We start from the raw sequence: 18265 nt of genomic DNA on the forward strand, positions 1-18265 counted from the left end.
TTGAGGACTATATACTTTATATCGATTGATAGTCTAGGATTTGAGATGCGAATATTAGGTATCGATGATTACATTCTTCGATGTAAAAAACCGAGTCCGCTTATCGTACCCTACCCTGTTTTTCTTTTTTTGCCACAAGTGTGAAATGAAGGTACCACCAAACACTACACAGTTATTGTTTGGGCTTTCCTCCGTTTTATATCTATTGTACTACCTACTCTTTTACACATTTTCATATTTTAATTTCAAAATTTTGCCAAATAGTGTGAAGTGGCTTAACCCTTTTAGGACCAACTAACGATATATCGTTAGTTTGTCTTTTAGGCTAAAAATACCAACTAACGATTTATCAGTAGTTTGGTTTTATGGGTATAAGAAAATAATTAATAACTTTGATTCAACCAAATTTTGACTCCACATCTATTGATAGTTTCTACATTCACAATCGTCTTTGAATTTAGTAAAATTTTAATCCACGGAGGAGTGGGAAATGATAAATTGCATAGTTGGTAGCGCTAGCTCTCAGCTGCGACCAACACGCGATCGCCAGCGCTTGCTGACTGATGCGGCCTGCAGAGTTTGTTTACGTTTTGTTAATTGTGTTTAGACGATTATCGTGCTTCAAAATGACTAAAAGACAAGATGAAGAGATCCAGAACTGCCTGTGTCAAATGTAATAAAGGCTTACATGGAGTGTGCCTCACCAAACATGTTTGTTAGACTTGTCAGCAATTCTGTAACATTTCTTCTGTGTGCAAAATAATTTTTTTTTAGTATGAGTAAGTTTTAGAATAGTTCTCATGCACTTTCAAACTTAATAAGACCATGAAATAACTGAGTTAGAGACAAAATATTGTTTCATTACTGCTTAATTGGCCTGTTCTCTGTCGTTAAGTTATCTTTTTCTGCTTCTATCTATTTTCTTATTTTTACCATTATTATTATTTTTCCTCGTATCTCAGCCATTTATTGAAGAAAAGTATTGAAATAAGTTGCAATCTCCTAAGCAATAATTTGTAAATACATGTATCTATATGTGTGTGGACTGTTCTATTTTTTTTAGATTACACAAAATTCCTGTAAACCAAAAAAAATTTTTTTTTCAAAAAGCTTTTTTGTACCAGTAAGATTAAAGGCCGGGGCAGCAAATCACGAATTTGACGTTACCAACGTATTCTGCTCACCCTCCTGAACAAAAAATATATATAGTACTAGGGGGTGCAAATGACAAATAACATGATTTTAGGGGGTATATTGATAAGTGGTAAAGTTTCTAATGTTTTAATGTTCAGTTTGTGTGCTGTGTCTGATAATCTGTTTACTTGAATATTATCTGCGGGCCGGGACTGATAGCAGCCTGATAGCATATCTGTTATCTGAGTTCTCTGGGGCATGGGTCAGTTCTACACAAGATATCGTGTTCAGAAGGTCAGAAGGTCAGATTGAGTGAGTGCGTTTACAATGATGAATCAACCATCCACTAGTTCAACCAACCCTAGTGAATTGTGTGTGTCGGAGTGTTTCGTAGGGCACGTAAAGAGTTTACGTTTAAACCGAAACAAAATTATCTCTTTTTTAATTGAACATGGAATTTTTAAAAATGAGTGTATTTGTTCGTCGTGCGGTCGAGTGGTGTTTTTAAACCGGGAGACTTTGTTGTTTCGATGTGATAGACAAATTAGGAAAAGTAGTAAAAAAAAGTTTTAAATGTTGCAATTTTAAAAAATCTGCTCGGGCAGGTTCATTTTTCGAAAGAACGCGACTAGATTTAGAGACCTATTTTGGGTTGGTGACCACGTTGCTTCACCTCAAGCCTCCGAGACAACGATACATTTCCTTGGAGTTTGGCGTTTCTTCAAATTGTGTGGTGGACTGGTATTCTTTCTGCCGCAAAGTGTACTTTCATCACATTTCAACGACGTCGAAGAAAATTGGCGGACCTTTGACAGTCGTTGAAATTGACAAGGCAAAATTTGGAAAGAGAAAGTACAATCGCGGCAGATATATTCAGGGACAGTGGGTTTTTGGGGAAATAGAAAGGCAGAGCAGAGAGTCCTTCCTTGTTCCTGTAGAACAACACGACAGGGACACTCTGCTCGACATAATTAAACAATGGGTTCTGCCAGGTACCACAATTGTTAGCGACTGTTGGCGGGCCTACAATTGTCTCGGTGACGAGGGATTTAGGCACTTAACAGTAAATCACTCAATAAACTTTGTCGACCCTAACACCGGCGCCCACACGAACACGATTGAGAGACACTGGAGGGAAGTCAGGGCCAACATCCCTCGGTATGGTGTCCGGACTGACCATTTTGTTGGGTACCTGGCAGAATTCCTTTTTAAGGCAAAATATCCCCACCCACATACCAGGCTCCACCACTTTTTTGTTGCTGCTGCTCAGCTATATCCGCCAACACACTAATGGTAAGTGTTCTCTGTTAATATCCATCTATATATTTGAGTTTTTCATGATTTAGGCTATTTAGTTTTTTAACTTTACATAATTGCCTTTGCATTATATTTCAATTTATATTTTTTATCAGCCCCTCTAGAATTTTATATTTTACTGATGGGTACTATCTCGAGGGATGTTTTGCTTTTATTGACATCAGCGCGGGGCAGCCGAAGCCCGCGCTGATGGCCGGAGGCACTCGTAATTAATTTTTTTCTCGAAATTAAGAAAAACATTATCAATTTTGATCAAAATTCTACTCATTTCTGTATTATTTTTAATTTACGTTTGCAAAGATGGCGGCGCAACCGATGACGTCATCACGAGGTTCAATCATTGGCCAGAAAAGGTCACGTGGCGCTAGACGTGGATGTAGAACATGGAGATATTACTGGAAAGTTATTTTATTTTTTATTTTCTAGAACTTCGTTATTTCTCATTTCCACCCCATCAAACCTTATACTTTTTTGTTCTATAGGACGATTCCAATAAGTTAAGAACGCAAAACTCGTATTTTTCCGCCCCGGCCGTTAATATGATAATTACCAACTTTTTTTTATTTATAGGTGTTAACAAACCTTTTTCGATTTGCACAAAGTAAAACCTATTTTCTTATTGTTAGTCACTTCATGCAGAAAAACTTGTTGAAAAAATTATTGAAATATCTCCACTACTTTAGAATATACAATTTTTTCCTCAAACCCTTACACTTTTTAAAAATACAAGGTGGTCTTTTAGGCATAGAAAATCTGAAAACGCGCGGTCCTAAAAGGGTTAAGTAAATAATTATCAATGTTTCAACTTATGAAGTTTAATAGCCTAAATTATAAAACCTCTTATCAACTTACCACAGAATTCCATAAAGCTCCTTGCATGCTCTGTGAATCAGGTGTTAATCTTATGTAATTTGATGTTACCATTGTTGTACCTAAGAAATCCCAATAAGGGATAGCCATTCCGGAACCTAAAACCAAATAAAACATGGAAATTTTTAGGCAACAGCTAAAATTGATGTAGGTATATACTACCTAACCTAAAAGACAAATGAAGGTCTACCAAGCTGTATATAATTTTATGTCAATGTAAAAATAAAATATAGGCCTTGAAGTAAATTCTAAGAAATTGTTAGGAAATATCACTCATATAACTGGAAAACAAAGTCATAATTTAAAACTTACCTTGATATGGCTTATATAAAGAATGTTCTCTTTTTAGGTAATCATTTGTGTTCCACTCTCCGAAAACCAAAGAAAACAAAATACATTTAAAAATACAAAATAAATACATTCTAAAGCAATCCATTTTAATTCAGTAAATATACTAATACTAATAATACATCGGTTTGTAAAAAAATTGGTCTCCACAAATTAGTAAGGTTAGTTCTTTATAGTAATCTGAATCGTACTAATTTTTCACTATCATGGAAGCATCACAGACAACCAACAAAATCTTTGGTCTGTGCAGTGGTAGATTAACAAACAAAAGTCAAAAGAACTCTAGATTCTTCTTAACAGATGAACCACCATGCCACTGATTATAACATGAAAGGCCACTATTTTTGTAAAATTCCAGTGATAGCTCTACCCAATATTTCATATCTTGTTTTCGTCGTTTGTCCTCTTCACTGCAGTCCTTAAACTTAAGACAGAATTTAGTTAACAATAAAGTCAAAATATTAAAGGGATCCAGAAGTATTACTGCACTTCTTATATATTTCATAGGAAGCAAAAAAAATATATGTGGGTGTAACATTTTGAATATTGAGTATTGTGAGTATATTGAGTATTAACCCTTTGCACTCCCCGTCCGCATGACAGTACTTGTGATTTGCACTCCTCTGGCCACCTCTTATAGCCCAAGGTCATATCCTCTACAACTCTGAATATTTTGTTGTGAGCCATGTCGTTGCACTCCTCTGTCCATATGTAGTGGCCGATGCTAAAATGCTCCTAAACTCCTCTGGCCACCTCTTATGGACAGTGACATTTAACTATATTACATTTTTTGTAAATAATTCTGTTATATATATAATGTTCTGCCTTATCTTGGCTGATTCTAAACTATATAATCAACAAGATTGTACAATGTTTTGGGGGAAATGTTATTTATCTGTTTCTTAAAATACAAAATAAAATAACCCTTTCTATTGATGACTAGACTATAGATGAATAAAATATTTTTTAAATAGTTTTATTAATTTTTATGCCACTTATTTAATGTAAAACAGCAGTAATAAATATGAAATAATATTTTTGAAGTCTGTTTTGTAAGATGATTGCCCGCTGAAACTCAGCTGGCAATTATCAGCTGGGTGACTCATGACTATTTAAACAAACCCAAACAATTACCTTCCAGTGAGCTATCGTTGTTGTGACAACCAATGAGATTCTTGTTTTTGCTTGTATGTTATTTTCGTTCAGATATTTTGTCACAGTTTGATGACGTAGTTCTAAATAATTTAAGGTTTCCATGTTTTCTTCTGTGGGTCGTCCCCCCATGGTTGGCATGTCATGGTAATAGCAAGGAAAATAGTTTACATAGCCATATGACACTGTGCAAAGTTTATAGATGTTATCTGCTATGGTTTGTAAAATATTAAGCCGTACCCAGACTTTTCAAACACCTATATATATATTAAAATTTGCCTTAGAATTAACTACTTATATCTGTGGATTTGCTTGTAGTAATTTTGCGTTTTACCTTTAAAGAAATATATCTAAGACTTTGATTTTTAAATCCATGCAAAATATATTAAATAATCAATAAGAGAAAAATGAAAGCAATGCTTTAGCATAAAACGATCATTTAAAATTGTCCTTTTAAAATGCCCCTTTAAAATCACCTGTTGTTGTGATTGTGAATAACATGTCAGAGTGGAACAGACATCTGGCACCATCTATATTCAGTGTAGTAGAGAACATGACCTTGGGCCATAAGAAATGGACTGAGGAGTGTACGGACACAGCTGCGCCGACAATTCACAGAGTGCAACAGGTAAAGCACCATGTCCACCTCTTAGGGACTGAGGAGTGCAAAGGGTTAAGTAATCAACATTTTGAATACTTATAATACCTTAATAACAAAAATTTAATTATAAAAAATTAAATGGCAAAGGCGGCAATGTGGAGGAGCGGTAAAACAGCAATAATCAAAACTTTCTGGGCTTTCAGAAATCGGACGCTTTTATAGGTTTAAAGATCCATGAGCCGGAAGTTACAAGGAGTTGGAAGTTTTCCAGATCTCTTAAGACGAAAAGTTATGCAGTATTGGGAACTCCCACATGCTGTAGGCTCAAATAGCTAGGATATCCCATAAGCCGGAAACTTTAATAGACTAGGAACTTCTAGAGACAGGAAACAACTTGAAAATAGTAGCTTTGGAAACAACACACCAACACTTACAACAATAGACTTAATCCTAATTGAATAATAATATAAGACCACTTTGAATATGACTAGCTTTTAAGTTGTTCTGCTCACATCGCGTCAAACCACTGCTAATACTATATTGATACATTTAAAACTTTATTGTAGAGATCCACCTTTAGTCAAAAGTTGTGTTTAATTAAAATGGGATATGAGATATTTTACAATTATAAACCCTGGTTTAACTATCCTGAATTAAATCTAATACGTATATTTTGTATTTCAAAATTAATAAATTTCTTAGCAGGAGAAGATTAGGCATAATTAAACCTCGGCTTAATTGATAGCCCAAAAGATAGTTTTACTAACCCGTTCATAGTGAAATTCTGTTATAAAAGCCCCGTCGTGCTAAAATTACACGTTTTCATCAATTTAATTAAATAGTGAATACCCCAGTAACGTATCTGAGCCATGTACGCAAGATAAAGTCGTATGGTATAATGTTTTATCCTCTCGATATCACAGTATAATTGTCGTCGAGCAATATTGTAAAAGATTCCTTTAAGTTTAAGAGCTTCCTGAAGCCTACACTTTTAGTGCTTTCTGCTTTGTAGTCTAGTTATATTTGTACTGTTTTACAATAATTTATCTAATTTTAAACATTCCCAATTCATATCATTTGTATGTACGATCTTAGTAAACTAATGGGAACGACATTATTTTATAAATAAGTTAATTACTAATGTAACGGAATTCAAAGAAATGTTTATTTTTTCTCTATGGTAAAGTATTGTTTCAGAAAATGTCAATGAAATTAATAATTAGATTCTTGTCCTATATAGCCTAGTAACGTTGATGTATAGCAAGTGTAAGTTATTTGTGAAGAGCAAACAAACTGTAGATTCCACACAATATTTTATTTCTTTGACATACTGATATCATTTTATGAGAAAAGGTAAATACACATTTTTACTATTCTGCAATATCCCGCTTGTGAATTCGTGCAAAACTTGAGATCTGATTTATGTCTACTCTCATACATGTAAACACAAAACGTGCATGTATATTATTTGTGATAACAATAAATATACAGAAAAACACCGGGTTCTATTTAAAATTTAGTTTACTCCACTTAAACATATCCAACATTATTCCAAAACAAAATGTATCATACAATGTTTGTTGTGTGTCTCTCGAAGAATGACATGCCAAACATTGAGAATTCTAAGTTAATAATTAAGGGCTTAATTTTATTGTAAATCTTTACAAAATCGATTCAAAGGAGTGCTCTGCACAGAACTCTGATCAGATGTCTCAAATATTTTTCTTTAACAAACCCTTCAGGATTGTTATGCCTTCTAGGGAAGCTTGGTAGGAGGGGAAAATCTATTACACTAGCGGAGCTTGAATGGTTTACGGAAGACTCCAAAATAGTGTTATGGGCGCTACATTTCTAGAATATTAAGTAATTTACTAAAAAGAGATGTGATCATGTCATAAATAGTCAGAAATAAGCTTGTTTCTCTTACAATTCCACCATTTTACCTTAGTCAGTAAACTTTCACTAATTTACAAACGTTTATGTGTTACTAACAGTAAGGTTATATGTCCAGGATGTTTTTGATCAGAGCAATCCCTCGTGTTGCTGCCAGCAAGTTCAATTTCTTGTCTCGCACATGTTCAGCTTCTGCCAGTGAACGGGAGGTGATTGGATGCCGAGAAGTTGTAGGATTTGGGCGAAACGGTTCCCTTCAATACACTGACCGCCCAGATTTCCCTTTTCCATCGATCAGGTTCTTGGCCGAAAATCCATACTTACAAGTAACTATAATTATAATTATATTTATATTTGTGTATTTTTAATATAAACAATTAATCGGTTAAAGGTAAGTTTGACTTTACTATTGAATGTTGTTGATTTGAAGTCCAAGCTCTTATAATACTATCATAATTGAGTGGGCCCCTCCTAAAATAACGCACTAGAGATATATGGTAAAATGTGCATTTTTACATTTAGAGTCATTGATTTAATCGGTTTTTAACTCATGACTAGAAACAGATATTTGTAATAGTTTGGCAATAATGATAGCTTAATTCAAATGAAGTGTGACAAACCATTATTACTTATTTTTTAATCATCTTTATAAATTAATATCCTAGTGGATCCTGTGCCTCGGAACTAGAAAACATTTTGATGCAACAATTCTTTTCTAAAATAATATGTTTCATTAACATAAAGGAAATATAGATAGGCTGTGCTTGACGGTAGCTGAATTGTTAAACAGCTAGGCTCACTATTAGGGGGTACTAAACTAAGTGCAATTGGAATTGGAATAGCATGTTTTAAAAATAAGTCAACACTTCTCATAACGCTCCACAGTTACGACACTACTTAATTTACTTTACTAATCACAGCCACATGAATATATCTTAATAGTTTGAACTATCAAGTTTTAATACTAACATTAATAGTTCGAGCCTCCAAAACTATATTACCGATCTTTGCCAGATGGCGAAAAGATTAATGAAAAATAGATGTCGTATTCGATCCAACTGAACAAAGTGTATTGTTCCTAGCTTTTGGATATACAGATCATAGACATTTTACATTTATTGGGGGGTCATGGTGTTTCATCCAAGTTTATTTATAAATATGTGGAGATTCATGGACGGCCAATCATCAACTTGTGGCGATGGCTGCTTTCTACAACCAAAGACGACAGAACATTTCAATACTTCTAGCTAATAATAACCAGAAACAAAAAAGGAAATTCAAACTAGGAGGCAAGTTGTTTAACGATTGATTGGAAATAAGCACCCCTCCCCCACATAGACAAAGAAGAACAAGAAAATCATTAGGAGAACAAGAGATTCTGTACTTTTCTTGTCCGTGATTTATAAGGATTGCCTATAGAAGGATAGAAGGTGCAGATAAACTAGATACTGTTAAAAATCATGGCATTTTTTTAACTGGTCATATTAGTTGCTGAATATGATATGATATTGCAAAGTCACATCAAATAAACTGCAAGTCAAATATATCGTGTCTCTCTGCTCTTAATCTTCATAAATATACTACTGTAATACACGTATTAGGCGAAAAAGTATTTTCTACATTTAAAAATAATAAAAATGAACTCAGACCAACTCTTACTCAAGTAACATATGAGATTTGAACCAGATCTACAAGATTTTCTGATTTAAATAAGGAAACAATCAAAAATAAAGCTGCTCATAGCAGTAAATGTAACTGAAGAAATTATATTTATGTTTTAATTACATATAACTTATACAATAAAAGATTACTTTTATACAGGAAGGACAGTTTATTTGATGAGATACAAATAGTTAATAAGAAAGAATGAAATATAATTAGGGATTTATAAACTCAGGGATGTCAGGTCTTCTAACTTAAATGGTTTGATCTTACTTCGCAAACCGATTAAATGTAAGCGTAGTGATGCTATTGAATTTCCTAATCCTCAGCTAATATTTTAATTTGAATTCAAACTGATTTTGCAAATAAGAAGTTCAGTTACAGGAAATGATATAAAGGAAAATTGCCTTAAAGGATGAAATACCATTTAAGTCAATTAATATTAATAACAATTCAATTTATCAGGGGTTTGGGCAAGTTTAAGTACAGGTTTTGTCAATAAAAAATCAAAATATTAACTTTTGGGTGACAAGTTTGTATATTTTTAAGCTTTTTACGAAATTTGAGTCAAAATGGCGGATACCAATATGATAAATTTTGTGTCACCATATTAAAATTTTGTCAATCACAGTTATTAAAAGTATCTACTTCACAGATAATAAAACACCCGCATATAACTATTTATATTGAAAATTAAGGCCTTTAGTAATCTTCGAAGACCCATCTTCTAAAGGCGTGACAATCCAGATTGAAAGGAACCAGAAAACTAATATTCAACAATCACTTAGTCTACAACCCATGTGATAATTTATTACTTGCTGCAGTATTAATTGACAAGGTTACTATTTAAACACGTATTTGTTTTTAATACATTTTTATAGCGAAATGAGCAAAAAAGTTATGTTCAGCAGTTAATATTTAAAAAAACAATAAATTCTTTAAAATAGTTTAATGCTATTTGTCTGGGGGTGTGCCATGCTACCAGTTGTCTGTGAACTTCAACAAGAGAAACAAGGGCCTTACATTCATTTCCAGCCTAAGACTCCTATATAGTCCTATCAGACTACCCCTGTATTATACGTATTGTGTGTGTGTGTGTGTGTGTGTGTGTGTGTGTGTGTGTGTGTGTGTGTGTGTGTGTGTGTGTGTGTGTGTGTGTGTGTGTGTGTGTGTTCTTTTTACTTAATATACTGTATATTCTACTTAAATATTTCAGGCACTAAGGGAAAAAGAGAAGGGAGATTGGAATTCACTGAGTATTGATGAAAAGAAATGTCTTTACAGGTAAGATATTTATTGATTTAGTTATAAACTATTTCAAAATTTTATTTTATTTGCTTGAGCAAATAAATTAATATATTAGTGTATGTAAAATAACGTATATGTACTGAAAGTTGTGGCACAGGAATTCTTTCAATCTATTTTATTGTATTTGATGCTGGAAATTATTGATTCCTAATGAATATTAAATATTTCTTAGACTATTCCAACATAGTTATATATTATTCAATTATTTTAACTATCAAAAAATTCCATTATTTCGAATAATGTGTTAAACTATTAAAACCTGTTTGTAAAATACTTTTAAAATTCTATAAAAAAATTAAATAGTAATTTAATTATTAATAATTTTATCGAACTATTCCAGATAAATATTTTTTCGTGTATATTTGTATTTCAGACTATTCATTGTTAAATATAAATAATTTGAAAGGATAACATGAGTACAAACATTGACCATCGTAATATGTTAAAAAATGTAAACACAACACTTAAATATAACTGTTACTTAACGTGTCGATTCCTAAAACATAAAATTGAGCATGAAAGAAATAAAATAAATAAAATAAAAATATTAAAATTCAAACTAAACCGGTTTGAAAACTCTATAATTTTAGTAACAAACACAAGGGGCGAAAAAGGTAAAAAATTATTTCTAATCAGAGAACCAAAGTTATTCATAGCTGATAGGTATCATGCAAATTAGAAATCTGGACTTAATGTTAAGATGTATATATGAGTGTATATGGGTGTGTGTATATATTTGAAATATATATCATTAGTAATCTTAGAAATCGTGTCAAAACATCGTAGTGCTCTCAGTTGTGCACCTTAGGAGACAATGAGACTGCCACTTCACCTATTTATAAGCGTCTCTGATGTCAAAACGATGTAAAGGTTTGTTTTGAGCTTCTTTGTTACCGACTTTTTATGGACCTCTTCAAACGAATATGACTCTAGATTCCAGAAGTCAAGTCTGAGACAGTGCCAGATACCAGACGCTGCAATAAAAGGATGGTGAACTGGAACTAAATTCAACATAAAAACATATCCAACTGTTGCTCCAACTGAGAATCCATCCCAAAATGTCAAGGAAACTAAAAGTTCCCTAGTATTACTTTGTTAAGTCTATGAAAACACCCTTTTCAGAAAAAAATATGACAAATTTGGTTGTGTCCATCACAGTATGAGTCTTTCCAAAGGAGGTGGTCGAAATATCCTCCAGCTAAGTTGCAGGCTGCTATGTTAATTTTATAAATCACATCCTCTGCACTCTTATCTTTTCTTGTTGCCTCCAACCAAATGGCCTAAAACAGAAATATGTCTTCTTTAAGTTAAACATAATCATTTAAATCTATACGGGAGTTTCAGAAAACTGAATAAGCAAAATAAAGAACATAGAACAAGCTTAAGTTTTCCTACATCCATGTTTTTTTTAAATCTGTTATGAATATGGTGATGAAGATGTCTAAGTCGAACTTAACAAAATTGAGTTGTATTTAAAATTCATTAATATGAAATTAACAACCCTAGACTGAAGGAATACAAACGAAATGGCACTTTAAGAAAATTGTATAGTTGCACCATATGCATGCACTCCCTCAGGTACATGAACCCTTTGTGTACATAATCAAGATTTTTATATTTTAAATTTCTTGAATTCTTAATGTTATGTGTCACGATATTACACGTTAAGACTACGGCATGAAACAGTCTCAATTAACATCACGATTTAATTTTTGAAAAGAATTATTATATATCTCTTCCCCATTTTAATGTGAAGCTGCCATGTTTTATTATAATTTTTCTGTTAGATGTGTCCAAAAAGATCTGTATTATCTCTGTAGCTTTAAGGCTTACAAGTAGAAAATAATATTATATGGAAGCTTCATAAAAACAACACCTCACTAGTTTTAATATATGATGTTACACTTTCAATGCCAAGTCCGGTTGCCTAAAGCTGTATACAGTTGTTTACCATCAGATCTAATGCCAGATGTGGCAGTGAAAAATGTATATTTTTTATTACAAAATTAGGATTATATTTTACTTTCTAGCTCACGATTCACATAACTAAACACCAAGATACATGGTGTTAAGCTTTCACTGTCGATATCCAATGTTTAGAGATTATAGATGAGTTAACCCTGTGTATTTGCAATTGAATCAAGCAGTAAAAGTTATTGTTGGAGTCCATCAATAAAAAATGCATTTAACAATAAGAAATATACAAATATATGTATATACAACAAACTCTCTCTCTATTTGTTTGTGTGTAAATAATTTTATAGTTTCAGCATATAATTTATAACTATTTTCAGAGCTAGCTTCTGCCAAACATTTTCTGAAATGTCAGCACCAACAGGAGAATGGAAAAGTGTTATGGGCTGGACTCTAATATGGCTAGCTTCATCTATTTGGTTTGCCATGTTTATTAAAAAATTTGGTAAGTTATCATGTAATATAATATATTTATACGTATCTGCGTGTTTTAAAAAAATGTATTTTAATATGTCTAATGACAAAATAACTTAGTACTCAGTATGAGAGAATAGCTTCAATTCAGAAAACATAGCCAACAAAGATCTCATGTTTAAATAAATTCCTTACATATGACATAATCCATCAATTTTATGTTGATTTGAATTAAGCTAATATAGTTGTTTACAGTATTGAGAGAGCTGTTCCTAGAAGTCTGAATTTAAACCCATAGAAAGGTGTTAAAAGCTACAAAGAAGGTTATAAAATACCTGTGCAACAGGTCTTAGCAAGTAAGAATACTAGAAACAACTATAATACAGAGGCTTTGTAATTACTCTGCAACAATCTCTGGAATATTATTCAGCAAATGAATAGGAACAAAAACCAATTGGACAAAGTGCGTTTAATTTAGTTTTACCACTAGTCGTCAATGTGTGTTTTTACCAAACAATTGTATGTTAAATAACAAACTCTACAAAATTGTAAAAGACTTTTTGTTTTAAGAATTTTATTTCAAAATAAACATTTGCCTAATAGCCTTTTCCGGTTAAAAAAGAAATATTATGCCGGAACTTTGAAACTAGACATAATAAAATATCTACAAAATAAATATTTCATATATTTGTCAAACACACACACACACACACACACACACACACACACACACACACACACACACACACACACACAAACACGCGCGCGCGCACACACACAAAATAATAATATTTGAATTTTACAAATATTACGCAGCAACTATGAAAGTTAATTCGGTTTTTAATATTTCTTGTGGTTTCTACCTGTACCTGGTACTTTCAGTGATCGAGCACAAAATGTACTCGTACTGATTTTGAATAATACTCAACAGAGTAGTCCTACAATGGTACAGTAAATACACTATTAGAAAAATCCTTTTAAAAGTTTCAAAATGGCGATCACTAATTAGTCTATCAAAATAACTCAAAACCAACTTGCGTCCACCATTTTGAAACAGGCAAAAGGATTTTGTTAGTATTTTATTTTTATAAAGATCTACTATATTTAATACAATTTTCAAAGTTTCGTAATTTTATTTTAACTGGTTAAAAAGATATATTTTTTTAGAAAAACGGACATAGACACATATACGAGAAGAATGTTGTCTTGTAAATTTTGTCCCAAGGACTAAATTGGTTCAACTACAAATCCTTTACATATTAGGATGAATAACCATCGACAAGTACCGGAACATTCTTCCAAAATTCAATTAGATAATTTAGAACAAGCGTATCAATTGGTCACTATTATCTTTTGGTCTAAATAAGCTGTTCATAATTGTATTAATTAAACAAGACAAATGTTATGACTTATACACTTGTTCCAAATTTAAATTATATATGTACATTTCAAAAACTGCAAATATATATAAGATAATGTTTAATTTTAATTTTTAATTGAGTAGAACACAAATAGTTTGTATTATAATATTTAGGGCAATTTGCAGACAAATTTTTATAACGTACATAGGAGGGTAAAAGTAGGCGTTAGACATAATTTAATTCTCATTGTATAAGAATGGTGTAAAACAATATTTTTTGTATTTTTTTAGTTATGTTGCCGGAATTGCCACCAACATTTGAACTGGAACGACGGCAAGCACAACTGCAAAGAATGATAGACATTGGTAATAATCCTATTGAAGGTATTGCTTCAAAATGGGATTACGAAAAGAATGACTGGAAAAAATAAAATAAAACAAATTTGTTGCAGTTACAAAAGAAAAACAATATTGTGTTTTGGTTTGCTGTTGTAATGACTTTAAAATAAACTAAATTCTGTGCAGAACACATGTGAAGTTAATACTTTTATTTCAGACGAAAATATAAAACACATTCTTCCCTTATATATTTAGTTGTAAAATTGTTTGCAAGACCTTAGCTCTACCAAAAGTCTTTGCCTTTACCAAATTGAAACAACATTTGGTGTAAAATCCATAACACGAATGGATCCTGTTACTGGTCGCCAATTTCTGCTGGATTTGGCTATAATAAATAACATTTTAAGTTGATATCTTGGGTAGAGGCTTATCAAACCACTGACTTAAGTTAGTAGTTTTGGGGTATATTAAAAAATGTCTTACCGACGTACGAGCTCTTTAATTCATTTATGAATGTAATTAATTAGAATTGACACAAGTACACAAGTAGTTAAAATTGAATAATGTCAATATAAATAAGGGGCAATGAACCCAAAATTTTTTTTATATTTGTTTCTAAAAAATCTTTGTATTGATAAAAGTGTACCTTATTACAAAAATAAAAATAAAAATGTGTTATTAGCCACCCACCCCCCCACCCCTTCGGTGGAAGGGGTAAAACAATTAAAAAACCCATATTCTTGTTTTACAGCATAACTCCTTTTGTATTGCACCTATTCCAATGATTTAAACATTTTCTTAAAAGCTAATAAATAGCTATACAAACTCTAGCATGGTTTTTTATTTGTTTCAAAAATAAATAACTGACAAATACTTAAAATTTTTTGACAAAATTATAATTTTTTCGAGTAATGCAAAAAATTATATTAGGAGTATGGCTAAAAATATTTTAGTCACATTAAAATATTTTAGCCATACGGTACTCCTAATTTCATGCACAATATTTTTAAGATCATATGTACAAAATATTAGCTCTCTAGTTCAAAAAATAAAAAAGTTATGCTGTAAAACGTGACGGAAAACACAGGAAAATTAAACTTACGGTAAATCGCAAAACATTTCAGATGTTTATTTATAATGAAAAAGTAAGGCTATTTACATAAACTGCTTTGTCTTTGGTATTTTACATTTTACTTAGATCTTTTGCAGTTAAAAGAGGCTAGCCCCATAGGTAACACCTTCCTTTTTCAATTTTTTTCTTCTTTTTCAATTTTTTTATTTGTTTACATTTTGCCAACGTTTCGCTGATGCCAATGCAGCTTTGCTTTTCTTACCATATTTACTTCTTGAATACTGTTTTTTAGTTGATTGCTTTATGACTATCACAAAATTACTAAACTGAATCACTAAATTGAACCACAAAACACAACATGAACAGTGAATCAATCACAAGAATACAACTAACAGCTGACCAACACTGTTTGATACAGTAGGTACATACAGTATAAAAAAATAAAGTTGGAAAATGGTTCTAAAACATTGAAAGTAGCCTTGTAAACTAAATCCCACTAATATTATAAATGCAAAAGTTTGAATGTTTGGAGGTTTGTCCTCGAATCATGCTGAAACGATTTGTAACATATTTTACGGATTGTGCTGAAATTTGGAACAGGTATAGCTTTTGGTCTGAATTAACACTTAGAGTGCTTTTTACCACCCATAACACATTCATTTCACCAAATAAAGTCGAATTCAAATTGAAAAATTAGTTTGTTTACATTCGAATGTTATGAGATTGAAGTGTTTTACATTGGATCCGGCAGATTGCGCTACGACACGTAAGAAAAATTGAACTGATACTTAACAGCTGTTAACATTTTCAGCTGAAGTTCATCAAAGAGGCAGAAACATGTGTTTACATTTAAATTTTTAGTAAATATTGAAATATTGTAAAGTGCTTAATCAGTAGTGTAATGCAGATTGCAAATACGAAGTTAATTTTAGATTGCGCCAATGATCAATAATCCATCTAATGCAATAAAAATGCTATTTATATGCTGTTATAACAACTACTGTACCTTGTTGTATAAAGCTGTAAATGTTTGCACATAACGTAATCTAATCTGGTTAGTTCCTTTAACTATTAACATTGTGTATGGCCTTTTTACTGTAGTTATTGAAAAGCAAATGGAGATAACATTGCCCTAATACTTGAAGCATATGCCCCTAATACATATTTAGTGATCGGTAAAAATATCAAAATCACTTAATCATCAAAATTTAACCTAAGTTAGATTCCGAAACCAACATATGAGACCATTGTTTTGGTTAGTGCAACAGCATAAATCAATTGTGGAACTGTAGATAGATTAGACCGGGGGTGAATTTAAACGACCAGAAAAGACCCATATTGACCGCAGCAACTTTTTAGTTGTACGATACACTTTCGTCATTGGGATAAAAAGAAAACTCTTATTGTTACTGAAGCCATCGAAGAACTTCAATAAATTATCATGGAATGTGGGAGGGAAATACTAATCTTATAAAAACTGTTTCACTTTACGACTTTAGGATCCCAAACCTCTGTTCTTTAAACTTAAATCTAAATTGGATCAAGAGATTGGAATAGCTTTGAGTGACTATCGATTATCTCTAGACTGTTTATTATGTCATAGAAAAAGAATACATAGATATATTGTCCAGTGTTTCAACAGAAAATTGCGTGCGAAGCAGCGGGTAACTGCTAGTACAGAAATAAAGCACATTAGTAATGAATTTATATATGATATATTATGAATATGAAACGTTTTGCTTCCAATAGACGCCTGGAAGAGAAAAATCACCTCTGCACGGTAATGAATTTTGATCTAAAAGACACACTTATGGCATTGAAAATGCAAAACTAATGCTTATTACTTGTTTCCAAATAGTTTGGGAACAAAAATATGTACTAGTTTTTTTTCTCAAAAAGTAAATTTTTTGGTTACATTGCCCACTTAGGCTAATATAGAAATGCAAGAATTATTAAATATGCTCCAAAGTAATGAAAAAGGCTAAAATAAAGTATTTTACAAACATCTTGTTGCAACAAATATAAAAAACTCCATACGCAATATTAAGAAAATTTCAAAAATATTAATACAAGATTTTATTTATATATTTATGATAAATTATAGTAACGGATAAAAAGATATGTGTAGTGTGAACAAACATATTGAATCATTTTAGTATAGCTTGTCAACAGAACCTCCCGTTAATCGTGGTTCTTTAGAGGAATATGCTCGTAGAAAGTGTGATAACCTGGAGAGAGATGCTAGGTTTGTGGATTTTGTGAAGGCTATACATATGGGGAATTTTGGAATGGTGAAGAGTTAATTTATATCTAAATTTATCTGTAAAATATGCTTTGTATTAAAAAAAATACAAAACAAAAAGTATCAAACATCTAAAGTATTATATACTAGAGATTTGAAATAAACCAATGCGGAGATACAGTTTGGCTTTCAGAAGTTTGTCTAGAATGAACTAGTAATAAAAAAGGCTAACCTCCGATCCCACCTGTTTGCCGCCATCTTGTTTCTGCCCTCCTTGACGATTGCTATTTACTATTGGTCGTGTTGGTTGGTCGACGAATGCAGACCTATTGTGACCTGTACTATGTAGTTCAGAGTTAATAATTAGTGTTGTGTTTTATTTTTATTAAGTGCGTGTTTTAGATTTAGTGGAATTGGTACAGAAAATCTCGAAACTTAGTATTACTTATTTTTTGTATCACCGAATGAAGGAAAATGTTCGGAAAATTTCTTCATATGTGTCGTATTGTTTTACATCTGCACGAGCCATTCTGTTTGTTGAACTGGTGTCTGAAGAGGGTGGCTTTATAATGTTGAACC

The 18265-nt window shown here is 31.9% G+C and overlaps 2 protein-coding genes across 3 annotated transcripts in view; one reads left to right on the forward strand and one right to left on the reverse strand.

Annotated features, from left to right (window-relative positions):
- LOC124371572 (vesicular integral-membrane protein VIP36-like) overlaps positions 1 to 3920 on the reverse strand; it is a 29603-nt gene extending 25683 nt beyond the window's left edge. The window contains exons 1-2 of the mRNA XM_046829920.1: positions 3634 to 3920; positions 3304 to 3419 (exon numbers count right to left, since the gene is read on the reverse strand). Coding sequence (XP_046685876.1) covers positions 3304 to 3419; positions 3634 to 3757 — 240 coding nt within the window. The 5' untranslated portion in view covers positions 3758 to 3920. The remainder of the gene's footprint in view (positions 1 to 3303; positions 3420 to 3633) is intronic.
- LOC124371573 lies at positions 2289 to 14562 on the forward strand. Of its 2 annotated transcripts, none has more exons than XM_046829923.1 (5): positions 2289 to 2427; positions 7434 to 7641; positions 10194 to 10261; positions 12580 to 12704; positions 14325 to 14562. In XM_046829923.1, exons 2-5 carry the CDS (start codon positions 7435 to 7437, stop codon positions 14462 to 14464), a joined length of 540 nt encoding a protein of 179 aa, XP_046685879.1. In that variant the 5' UTR covers positions 2289 to 2427; position 7434; the 3' UTR covers positions 14465 to 14562. The 2 variants fall into 2 exon arrangements, with proteins under 2 accessions (XP_046685879.1, XP_046685878.1); XM_046829922.1 differs by lacking the exon at positions 2289 to 2427 and adding an exon at positions 6606 to 6775.
- Positions 14563 to 18265: the final 3703 nt, after the last annotated feature.

Source organism: Homalodisca vitripennis, unplaced genomic scaffold, assembly GCF_021130785.1.
Source record: "Homalodisca vitripennis isolate AUS2020 unplaced genomic scaffold, UT_GWSS_2.1 ScUCBcl_1583;HRSCAF=5389, whole genome shotgun sequence".
Lineage (NCBI taxonomy): Eukaryota > Metazoa > Arthropoda > Insecta > Hemiptera > Cicadellidae > Homalodisca > Homalodisca vitripennis.